Source organism: Crotalus tigris, unplaced genomic scaffold (genome assembly GCF_016545835.1).
Source record: "Crotalus tigris isolate CLP2741 ecotype Arizona unplaced genomic scaffold, ASM1654583v1 scf7180000021329.891317, whole genome shotgun sequence".
In the NCBI taxonomy this organism is placed as follows: domain Eukaryota; kingdom Metazoa; phylum Chordata; class Lepidosauria; order Squamata; family Viperidae; genus Crotalus; species Crotalus tigris.
In genome coordinates, this window is record NW_024098456.1 from 610,863 (window position 1) to 623,724 (window position 12,862).

General features: G+C 33.9%; 1 protein-coding gene across 1 annotated transcript; it reads right to left on the bottom strand.

The window, feature by feature from the left end:
- Positions 1–5,847: 5,847 nt before the first annotated feature.
- LOC120320361 (olfactory receptor 6M1-like) lies at positions 5,848–8,071 on the bottom strand. Its single transcript, XM_039369986.1, has 2 exons — positions 7,990–8,071; positions 5,848–7,464 (listed from the first exon to the last, which is right to left on the bottom strand). The coding sequence occupies exon 2, from the start codon at positions 7,408–7,410 to the stop codon at positions 6,430–6,432; it is 981 nt and encodes a 326-aa protein (XP_039225920.1). The 5' UTR covers positions 7,411–7,464; positions 7,990–8,071; the 3' UTR covers positions 5,848–6,429.
- Between the last annotated feature and the right edge of the window lie 4,791 nt (positions 8,072–12,862).

Genomic DNA, 12,862 nt, shown 5'->3' on the forward strand with positions numbered 1-12,862 from the left:
CAACACTCTATTCTCTAGTGTGTTTCATGACAGAGTGCATACTCAGAGGAAACAATTAAAACAGCCATTTTTCACCTAAATGACTTATCCAACATTCAGGGTGTAATGGCAAGTTTTATTTATTTATTTGTATCCTGACTTTATTACTTTTACAAATAACTCAAAGCAGTAAACATTATCCAACACACCTTCCTTTTTCTCTTTTCTCCAATACAACTCCATGAGGTGAGTTGGGCTGAGAGAGAACACAATTGGTCCAAAATCATCCAGCTGATGATTTTGGACCACTTTCTAGTCTTGTACCTTAAGCAGTAAACCATTGTGGCTCTCCATATCACTGAACCTCAGATATATATATATAAAAAATGTGAGCTCTAGATTTATAAGTCCTCATTTACCAATTACCTTGACAGGAAGTTTTTCCTACCTATTTTCTTGGAATAGAGTACTGTTGAATAAAATGCAAAGTATTGCACACCTCCAGATTCTATACTAGCAATATACAGAAATAAATTTGTATTGGCTCCAACTCCTCAGAAAATAATCTGCATTCACTAAGATTGAATTCTAACCCTGACTCTCATTCCTTCCACTGCCCAACCTTGGAAAGCAGCAGTGGCTCCAACTTGCTATTAATTTTTTTTTTCAGCAGGAAAGGATGAAGTTGTCAGAAACAGTTCATTGATTGCTTGATGGACCTATGCAAACTAGTGAATTAAATTATAATAATTAAATTATAATTATTTTATAGCACTCTAAATTGGACTACTGTCAGATTGGACTAATTATAATCCAAATAAATTGCATTAATACATTTAAATAAGTAAGTATGTAAGCAAGCAAGCAAGCAAGTAAGCAAACAAACAAACAAATGAACAAATAGCAACCCAGAAAATAAAACAGTATTATCTTTAGGTGCTATGCTGGGTCAGAACATTCAGAGGACTAGTGGAACATTAGTGTGGTAGTCCTTGATATGGTCTGATTATTTCCCACAAATAATTTTTTTTTAAAAAATATGTTTTATTTTATTTTTTTACATAATCACCTTAATATTTGGTAAGCATCATGTTGTCTGGGTTTATATTTAAAAAATAAATAAATAGCAATTAGTTTATATAATTCTATAGTCCACATAACCGTACTGGTTAAAATTTTCATTACACATAAGTATTTAAGTCTTTTTCCTCATACAGGCCATCCCAACACTTTTACATTTCTCATATCTTTAAAAAAAAGAAAAAAGAAAAAAAGAAAAGAAAAAGAAATAAGAAGATAATATACTACTTAAAATACATATCCTTCTTAGTCTAATGTATGTTTATATCCAGATTTTTTCTCTTCTTTTCAACCATATTCAAGTATATGATTAATCTTTAAGTGTTCCATTTAAATAAATCCAATTATCTAATCTTTTAAATCTAATCAAAGCATTTTTATCCATTCAAAGTTTTCTCATGTTCAATTTCATTTTAGTATCTAAAACATTTCCTTTATATTTCAACATTTTTATATTTCTCATGTCAAAACACAAAACACAAACGAAAAAAGAAAGGAAAAATACTATATTACTTGAGGAGCTCATCCTTCTCAAAGTAAAATTAATTTATATCCAAAATCTTTCTATTTCTTTAATTATATTTAAAAAGATGTTTAATTCTCAAATATTCCCTCTGATAGATCCCATCATCTTATTTCTTGATTTTCATTTTAGACTTTTTAGTTTGCCAGACATCTTTCCTGACCAATATGTTTCTCTGAATCAAAGAGTCATCCCATAGTCTTGTGGATGGTGTTGTAGGTACAAAAGACAAATCAGGTGAGATGTTTTTATAGGAAGGTTTTGTCTCTTCATATTCATTGAATTTTTTCCCTTTCTTTGTCTCTTAATTTCTCTTATCATTTTTTGTCTCTTAAATTCTCATAGTTCTCCTGGTAGCTCTGTAACCCATTTTGTCAAATCTTTTTTCTTGTCCTCAGACTTATTTTGTGATCTTAAAGTATAAGTTATCTTTTCCATGTCCATTATTTCCTATAAGTTTTTTCCCACCTTGGTTGAGTCATATTTCCTTCTGATGTTAGGTTCCATCTTTAAATCTCTCTTCTCTGGTTCATCAGTTGTCTGTTTTATCTGCTCACTCTCTATTTTTATTTTCTGAGAGGTTTTTTGTTGTAAATTAAAGATGCATTCATTTATATTTTCAAAGTTATTTTTAATTTCCTCGTAGTTTTAAGATCATTGTTGTTTGAATTAGTTGTAACATAGCATATATGTCCTCATGGAAAGTATTTGTTTTTTCTTGGTATATTCTTTCTACAGATCTCTGGTTTTCCATGATAGAGAAAAATCAGGGTTTTCCTTTCTCTGCAGAAAGCTTTAAAGTCACTGTTGAATAAGTATTTGTTATCCAGAAAGGTCATTTGCCCCCTTAAAGTTTGTTTTTCAGTTTTCATTTTTCAAAATGAAAAATTATTTTCTTCTATTTTCATGATTTAAAAAGAAATTTTAACACATTCCACCAATTTCAAACTTATCCAGATTTAGGTCTTATATTCAGTTCATTTCAGTATATTTCTGTCCTCACTTAAGGGTTTAATTCACAACTTCCATCTGTAGGAGGATGGGGCAAAGATCCTTCATCTCACTTTCAGAGGCTTTTTGTTTCTTGGTTGTTTTTTCCCTAGGAAAACAATTATCAAGTAGAAGAGATAAAATCACTGTTTTTACCCAGTTCCAAGCATGTTGTTTACAGTCAGCTTAAAATAGTGCTTTTGGGCTTCAGCTGCTTGTAGCTTGGGCTAGACCAGTGGTGGCGAACCTATGGCATGGGTGTTAGAGGTGGCACTCAGAGCCCTCTCTGTGGGCACGTGTGCCATCGTCCCAGTCCTAGGCCTTCACTTTTTCGCTTTAGGCCTCCACCGCCGTGTGCAAAAAAAAAAAAAAAAAAAAAAAGGTTCAATCAGTCAGTTTCAACTTCTTGCAGGAAAAAAAAAATCTTACAAAGTTGGAATTGATTGATTGAACTTTTTAGTCCCACCCAGACTGCCGTTACCATCACAGCCACGCCCAGCCAATGGGCCACACCCAGCCAATGGGCCACACCCACCTGGCACCCAATGATGCATAAGTGGGTTTTGGGTTGTAGTTTGGACACTCGGTCTCTAAAAGGTTCGCCATCAGTGGGCTAGACTCTGAAGTTAAGCTAGCTTTTCTTCTTGCTGGTTTCTGGAAGGCTTTTTCTGGACCGATCAGATCGACCACTGTCTCTCTGCACTCAGCGGGACTTCCCTCCTTCTTTATCACCTCTACTGTGCAACTTCAGGCCCATTTAGGGTCCCCTAGCAGGCAGAAATCTGTCATAGGGTACTGTGCAAAACTGGAAGCCTCCACAAATGAATCTTCTGTGACAGGAAAATATTTGGTGTGGTTTTGTTGTGGCCTAGTTGCAAAATAAGACCTGGAACTTTTTAATATTTTCAGTAATGATTCGGTCATGGATGTGGATGGAATAATGATCAGATATGAAAATTTTATAGAACTGAATATAATCGTTAATGTTAGAAAGCAAATAGCTACATGGGTAAATATCTCCATAAATTAGAATAAGGAAAGAAAAAGAACTAGGTGTGAAAAGAAATGTAGAAAATTCTGAGAATGTCGGTCTAATCAAGAGGAGACATACCACACAGAGAGTAAGCCTTGTAGATATGTAAAAGAAATCTTCTATAATAGAATAGAGCTGGAAGGGACCTTGGAGGTCTTCTACTCCAGTCCTCCACTCAAGCAGGAAAACGTCCTATACCATCTCAGACAAGTGACTATCCAGTCTCTTCTTAAAAACCTCCAGTGATGGAGCACCCACGAATTCTGAAGGCAAGCTGTTCCACTGGTTAATTGTCCTCACTGTTAGGAAGTTTCTGCTTAATTCCAGGTTGCTTCTCTCTTTGATCAGTTTCCATCCATTGTTTCTTGCCTGCCCTCTAGTCCTTTGGAAAATAATTTGACCCCCTCTTCTTTGTGGCAGTCCTTCAAATACTGGAATATTGCTATAGTGTTACTCTCTGTATTATCTTTGTACTTAGTGTCCTTAATGTTCAACTGTTTTATAGGTCCCAAAAGTTGGAGCATAGAAGCTTAATTTGTGTAAATGTAATGCCTTGTTTCTAGAATTTCATTGCAGCTAATGAGAAGGCTGTGGTCCACTGCAACAAAACTTAAAACACTTCCAACTCCCAAGCATTGAATATATAATTTCAGAACAATTAAAATGGAACATTTCAATGTCAGATGAATTCATTTCAAGTTTTCTTATGATGATATTTTTATGATAATGACATTTGAAATATTGCTGCTTGGAACAACCAAGATTATTCAAAAACTGAAAAAAAAAAGCTTGCTTTTTATTTTGAAATAAAGTCTTGAAAAACATGAATGTTGTTTCAATATTTGAATTTTGGATTCAAATTATTGTATAGTTAATTTATGATAAATGTGACATGTGAAGTATGGAATTTTAGCAATGAGAAACTTCAATTATTCAAAGATTTTGTGGGGGGATAAAATTTGTCAAGCATAGTCAATCCAAAAAATTCCAAAATTATATTCCTGAAAATCTGATTCAGAATTGAGGAAGGCACACAATCACTATCTTTGACAATACTAATCAATAGGGAAGTTGTTCCAGCTGTTCAAAATCAGGAGAAAATCTATCTATCTATCTATCTATCTATCTATCTATCTATCTATCTATCTATCTATCTAACAAATTTATATACATTACTTTTCAATATCATCATTCACATTGAGGCACTTGTCAAAATGTCTTTCAAGGTTTGAAATTTCTTCATAGTATTCATTCGGCACCATATCTGGGCTATAGGGGGTGATCAAAAGCATCCCAATGGAACTGCTTCAAAAGTTCTTGAGTGCATCTAGTGGTGTGCGGCCAAGCATTATCATGAACCACCACCACACTGGAAGTCAGCATGCCTGATGCATGTTATGGATGACTCATCTGAGTTTTCATAATGGTTCACAGTAGACATCTGAATTGATGGTTGAACCATGCTCCACAAACTTCACTAGCAGTACTCCTTTGGCATCTCACACCAAGAATTTTTGAAGCAGTTCTTTTGGGATGTTTTTGATCACCCTCCCTATAGTCCAGATTTGGTGCCAAGTGACTACTACTAAGGAATTTCAAACCTTGTAAAACATTATGACAAGTTCCTCAATTTGAATGGCAATTATGTCAAAAAGTAATGTAATGTTGTAGTTTTCTAATGTGTATAATAAAAGTTCTGTATCTGCAAGTGTCTGTCATTGATAACCAAATGGAGGTTTATTTCCAAATTGTCCTCGTACTTTAGTTTTTGTTAAACTAAAGATGAAAGATGAACAAGTTAAAGAAACAATGATAACCTGAGCAAAAAAAAAATGGGCACAATTTAGAATTAGAAAAATGGCAAAACTTGTGGGAAAGAAACTACAAGATAACAAGGACAGCTAATTATAAAGAAAATATATATATATATATAAATGTTTTATAGATAGCATTTACCACCTGCAAGATTAGCAAAAATGTTTAAAAACATGTGTAATAATTGTTGGAAATGTAGGCAAAAGTCAGGTACATACTATCACTTTTTGTGGACATGCCCTAAGCAAAAAAAAAAAAAAAGGTCAAAAATACACATTGGTTACAGAAAATCTTAAGAAAGCATGTAGATTTTAAGCCAGAAATATTTCTTCTAGATATAATTACAGAGAACACTAACAAAAATGTATATATTTAATATTACATGTATTAATAGCAGTGAGAATTCTATTTGCACAGTATTGGGAAAATGAAGAAACACCATCGGAAGAAGACATAATTAAGAAAAATTTGGATTGTCTTGAAAAAGATAGGCTTATATTGAAAATGAAAGGGAAAGAAGATACATAGAGATAGGGATAGGGATAGGGATAGGGAGAGAGAGAGAGAGAGAGAGAGAGAGAGAGAAGGAGTTTGTTATACCTACTCCAGGAATGATATTACTTTGTTTTCATTTACAATCCATAATTGAGCCAGGAACATTGAACACCCTTCCCTTGCCATTCCTTTCTTTTGAAACATTCCCCACCCCCCTGTTGTCAGAACTCTCATCTAGAGTCATCAGAATTTGAGGGACACCATGGGGAGTGGGAAAGATTTGCAGCATCATTTTTCCCCCTCCAATCACCATTGTTAAGATAAAATATGAAAGTTAAACTTTACTCATGGACAGTGAAGATTTGCACAGGAATAGGCACTTCTGAATTAAACCGAATCAGCTTCTAGATAAATTTTATAAAATTGCAATCTTAAATGCATGAGGACATTGTAGGTGGTCTTTGAAACTAACCCTCTTCTGTGGACACATAATTTCATTCATTTTGAACTATTATTACACGCAGTGCAAAGACCTATTCCCCTTTTTTAGAATTTTGAGATTAATCATTGGGGATATTTTCTTCCTGGTAAAGTGTGCCAAGGCTTCCTTAACTTGCTTGTTTCTCAGGCAATAAATGAAGGGATTCAATAGTGGAGTTATCACTGTATTCAGAATGCTGGCCATTTTGTTGAGATCTAATGAGTGGTTTTTTTGTGGCTGAACATAAATGAAAATAGAACTTCCATAGAATAGAATCACTACAATCAGGTGTGAAGCACATGTTGAAAATGCTTTCTGGCGGCCTTTGGCTGAAGGGATGCAAATTATTGTTGCAATGATAAAAATATAGGAGATCCCTGTTACCAGCAATGATCCTAAAAGGAGCAATGCTGAATTTACAAAATTAATAATCTCAATAGTTCCTGTATCAGAGCAGGCCAACTTTAGTAGAGGATCAACATCACAAAAGAAATGGTTGATGGTGTTAGAACCACAGAAATGCAGCTGGTCTAACAAGGTGGTTGGTGTGATCACAACAAAATAGCCCCACATCCAAGAAGCAGCTAAGAGTTTGATGCAAAATGATGTGTTCATGATAGCTGTGTACCTCAGTGGATTGCAAATGGCAATATAACGGTCAAATGACATGACTGCCAAAAGGAAGAACTCCGAGGAGCCTGCTGAAAAGTAGAAGTAAGCTTGCAAAATGCAATTTTGAGAGGAAATTGATTTCCTTTTATTCATGAAGTTGACTAGCATTTTGGGAATAACAGTGGTAGTGTAAAGAGTCTCTAAAAAAGATAAATTGGCAATAAAGATGTACATTGGGCTATGGAGGCTGTGATCATACCATACTAATGTAATAATAACAAGGTTGCCCAGCAAAGCTATAGTATATGTAATACAAAAAGAAGCAAAAATCAGAGGTTCCAGTCTCTTGGTTGCAGAGAATCCAAGCAGAATGAATTCTGTCACAGTTGTCTGGTTCTTCATTATACTATCAACTGATGGAGTCAACCATGAATGACTTCTTCAGCTGTGAAACTCCTAGATATCATCAAAAAGACATATTTATTATGAGCAAAAGAACTATAGGAGATGTATATAATAAAAAATCAAGAACTAAATTTCTCTAAGGAAACTATACTGCTCAAAAAAATAAAGGGAACACAAATGTATAGGATGTCTTATTTATGTGTTCCCTTTATTTTTGTAAGCATTATATTTACAAGCATCCACCTTAGACTTCCTTAGATATATATTTTCCATGTATTATATCTGATTATACCATTTAACAATAAACAGAAATCATCTTTGTAGTCACATTTCTGTTTTCACAAAGCCTAACATTCAACCCATCCAAAATCATAGCAACTTCTTTTTACTTATTATAATTAATTATATAGACATATAGACGTACATAATATTTCAAAATCTGCATATTTTAAATATCATGCAGAATGAATTGTGTTGACACCTAGGTAAGTGGGTCTTTGCTAACTATCATAACTATTGAATATTGTGGGATTAAAAAGAAAATGTGAAAAAAAAGTTTTATTATGGATTTCATACATTCAAAAACAAGTCATGCTCTCTTTTTTGTCTCCATCTGTTTCTGGTCCTTGTGACTACATTGATCATACTGTGATTATGGATAACCTATAGAAAAAAAGGAAATTGAAATTCAGCTGAAATTCTGTTTTCAATGCAAATATTAAAGAACAGAAAACTTGTTTTTTACAACCCATTATGTTACATAAGAGGTGTTTCAGAAAAAAAATGGTCCTATTACTGTATTTATAGAAAAGAAAAATTTTGACACACATTTGATTAGTCAATTGATCTATATTTTCTGTATAAATATGGGGTATTTATTAAATATAAATATTCATATTTATTTGACAAATATAAAGCAGGTTAATTGTAATATTTAAGATATCAAGCCAGAACCCAGGAGACTGTGAGATTTAGACCCTTAGGCAACTTAGTAACCTTGGTCCAATCACTCTCTTTCAGCCCTTGGAAGAAAACAATGACAAGCCACTTCTGAAATCTTGATGGAAAAACTGGAGCAAGTAATCCAGGAAGTTGCCAAAGGTCAAATATGACTTGAATACACAAATAATAATAATAATAACAATAACAATAACAATAACAACAATAATAATAATAATACACTGGAGCACCACTTGAACACCATTGGCATTGACAAATTCGCTATTAGTCAATTGCAAAAGGCGGCCTTACTAGGAACTGCTTCCATCCTGCAACGATATCTGTAATACCATCAAACATCCACATCTGCATATCCCAGGTCCTGGGTAAGGACTCGATAGATAGACAAAATGCCAAATCCAGTCTGAACATCTGGCTGACTGTGCAATGATCAATAATAATAATAATAATAGTAGTAGTAGTAGTAGTAGTAGTAGTAGTAGTAGTAGTAGTAGTAGTAAAGTTGGAAGGGACCTTGGAGGTCATCTAGTCCAACCCCCTGCTCAGGCAGGAAACCCTATAGCATTTCGGACAAATGGCTGTCCAGTCTCTTCTTAAAATCTTCCAGTGTTGGAGCATTTACTGCTTCTGGAGGCAGGTTGTTCCACTGATTAATTGTTCTAACTGTCAGGAAGTTTCTCCTTAGTTCTAGTTTGCTTCTCTCCTTGATTAGTTTCCACCCATTGCTTCTTGTCCTGCCTTCAGGCGCTTTGGAAAATAGCTTGATTCCCTCTTCTTTGTGGCAGCCCCTGAGATATTGGAATACTGCTATCATGTCCCCCTTTGTCCTTTTCTTCGTTAAACTAGATATATCCAATTCCAGCAACTGTTCCTTATATGTTTTAGCCTCCAGTCCCCTAATCATCTTTGTTGCTCTTCTCTGTACTCTTTCTAGAGTCTCAACATCTTTTTTACATCGTGGTGACCAAAACAGGATGCAGTATTCCAAGTGTGGCCTTACCAAGGCATTGTAAAGTGGTATTAATACTTCACTTGATCTTGATTCTATCCCTCTGTTAATGCAGCCTAGCACTGTGTTGGTCTTTTTGGCAGCTGCAGCACATTGCTGGCTCATATTTAGGTGATTGTCTACTAGGACTCCGAGGTCCCTCTCACACTTACTACTATTGAACAAGGTGCCACCTACGTTGTACTTGTGCATTTGGTTTTTCTTGCCTAAATGTAGAACCTTACTTTTTTCACCATTGAATTTCATTTTGTTAGATAGTGCCCAGTGTTCGAGTCTGTCCAGATCCTTCTGTATCTTAAACCTGTCTTCTGGAGTGTTGGCTATTCTGCCAGCTTGGTGTCGTCTGCAAATATGATGAGTTCCCCATCTATTCCTTTGTCCAAATCATTGATGAAAATGTTGAAAAGCACTGGGCCCAGAACAGAGCCCTGGGGCACCTCACTACACACTTCCCTCCATATAGATGCAGTTCCATTGAGGACCACTCACTGAGTACAGCTGGTCAGCCAGCTATGGATCCATCTGGTGGTGATGCTGTCTAACCCACATTTTTCTATCTTATCAAGTAGTAGGTTGTGATCTACTGTATCAAATGCCTTATTAAAGTCCAAGTAAATTATGTCCACAGCATTCCTCTGGTCCACTAATTTTGTCACTTGGTCAAAGAATGCAATAAGATTTGTCTGGAATGATCTATTTTTGACAAACCCATGTTGGCTTTTAGTAATGACTTTGTTTGCCTCTAGGTGTTTGCTGATTCGTTGTTTGATTATCTTTTCCAGGATCTTCCCAGGTATTGAGGTCAGGCTGATAGGTCTGTAATTTCCCAGATCCATTTTTTTCCTTTTTTAAGGATGGGAACTACATCAGCTCTTTTCCAGTCCTCTGGTAGTTCCCCTGTGCTCCAGGATCTTTGAAAAATATAGGTCAGTGGTTCCGAGATCACATCTGCCAGTTCCTTGAGAACCTTGGGGTGTAATCCATCTGGTCCTGGCGATTTGAACTCATCCAGGCTGGACAGGTGCTCACTTACCATTTTCTTGCCTATCTTAACTTGTGTTCCTAGTCTGTTTTTTATGGCACTATTTTTGATAGGTTGGTCTGTTTTTTTCCCTTTGGGTAAAGACAGATGCAAAAAATGAATTAAATAGTTCTGCTTTCTCTCTGTTGCTTGTCATCTTCTTGCCACTTTCACCCACTAATGGACCAATCGTTCCCTTCACTTTTTTTCTTGTTTTTTACATGTTGAAAGAAGCTTTTTTTTTTTTTTTTTGGATTTTGGTCGCAAGCCTTAGTTCATTTTGAGCCTTGGCTTTCCTCACTTCATCTTTTCAGGCTTGGGCTATTTGCTGATTGACTTAGTTATATGTCCCTCTTTCCAGTTTCTATACTTGTCCTTTTTATCTTTCAATTTGTCAGAGAGTTCTTTATGCAGCCATGCTGGTTTCTTTTAAGAACTGTTGTTTTTCCTCTTTGTTGGTATTGTGCTAGACTGTGCTTTTATTATCTCATTTTTCAACATTTCCCAAGCTTCTTGAATTGTTTTCCCCTTGAGGATTCTCATCCATGGAATCCTTCCCAAGCCCTCTCTAAGTTTATTGAAATTAGCTCTCTTGAAGTCCAAGACTCTAGTTTGACTGGGTTCTATTGCTTGTGCTTCTATAATGTTGAATTCTAATATTGCATGATCACTATCACTGAAGGTTCCTTTGGCTTCAACACCTTCTATCATTTCATCTCTGTTAGTGATAATTAGATCCAAAATAAATCATTTTGTTATTATGTTTCTCAAAACTAATATTTATACTTATAAATCTGATAGACAAAAAGGTAAAGTGTGTATTAGTGACAAAAATTTCCTACAGCAGCCTGCTTTAGGGAAAAAAACTACTCTATGTTTCAAAATTATATAAAAATTGTGCATAAAAATATATATTTTATCTATGCTCTTAAAATCACAAAATCAGACAGAACAAATTTAAGATAGTAGTGTAGATGGGGAGAAACTAAAGAATAGCAATTTGTTAATTTCATTTTCCTCTATATTTCACTTTGCTATGCATAAATTATATATAGTTGTATTCCATACAAATTAGCAGAAAAAAATTAGCATAAAGTATTGTATGTATTTTTACACAATATATTTATCATATATGCATATGCATTCCACATTAATCTTATATTCAAATTCAAATCTGACATCTTTTATTAAACATTCTAAAGTACTGAATCTTTTGTGAGAAATCTAATGGCTGTTGTCACTAAATAAACTTATCCATTATTTAAACAATAATGGTTAGTCAATAAATCCAATTTTCTCATTTATAATTTACTGAATTATAAAATAATCAATCATTGACTGGATTAATTTAATATATCAGGCTAAAAAATGGTTTGCTGGTCTATGGCACAGTGATATTTTATGGAAAAGTTTAAATTGGAAAAAACAGAGACACAAAATATTTTTTTTTTTTTTGAAAATCTATAGCATCACACAATTTCTCTTTTTTTCCCTTTACACACGCATGCACACAAATAGGCATATGTTTATTGTCCTTTGCTAAATTGAAATCTAAATCTTACAAATGTCAACACAAATCAGCAAACATTCTGTTTTTCTGTAATAAACCTTAAATATAAATATATAATTCTTAGGAATTCAGAAGTAGAATATTTTCAATGTTTCCCAAAGAAGATATGATTCATATTGTTTTAATGAAAATTTATAGGAGGATTAATACTTCTTGAAATTGTGCTGTGTTAGATTTCTTATTTGTAAAATTTGAAGTTCAATATTTACCTGTGAGTTGATGAAAATAAATCTTGATTATTAATCAATAGTGAAAATGCTAAACAATATCTAAATCCAAAAAAAGAATAATTAAAAACTTAAAGAAGATCAATTAGGCATCAATAAATCAAACAGATAATGTAAAGGAAGAGAGGGAAAATATAGTTTTAAAAAGAAAAAAGAAAAAAATCCCCTTTTATCAAGTGATTGAAATAATATGTCACAAAAGCCTCATTTAAAAACAATGTTAGTTGAAATAACAAAGAACTTGCAATATCACTATGTTAATATGATAATCTCCCATTCTGTATCTTTGTTGTCTCCTTTATGAGAATTGCAAGAATTGGAAGGGGAGATGTAAACATCTCTTTATCAATTTAAAATAACTTTCATTGTACTTGCCTGCATGTTTCCACTATTAACAGAACAGATAGAAATGTTCATCTCTCCACGTGCATGTTTCTGTATAAGAGAGAATTTGGAATGTCTAGGAAAGTTTTGAATTATTGATTAGAATGATTACAAAGCTGCTAACATAATGCAACTGTTTTCTCTTTTTTTAATGATAGACATTGAACTCATATTTACTAGTTAAAAATATATGGGAAAAGTTATTAATTGAATGATTCCCACAAGAATAAATTAGATCACCTCTGCAATTACTCCTACCATGTTGATTCAAGATCATG

Bases quoted from the DNA above. Each gene is read 5' to 3' on its own strand.
- LOC120320361 (XM_039369986.1), bottom strand. From the start codon at position 7,410: ATGAAGAACCAGACAACTGTGACAGAATTCATTCTGCTTGGATTCTCT.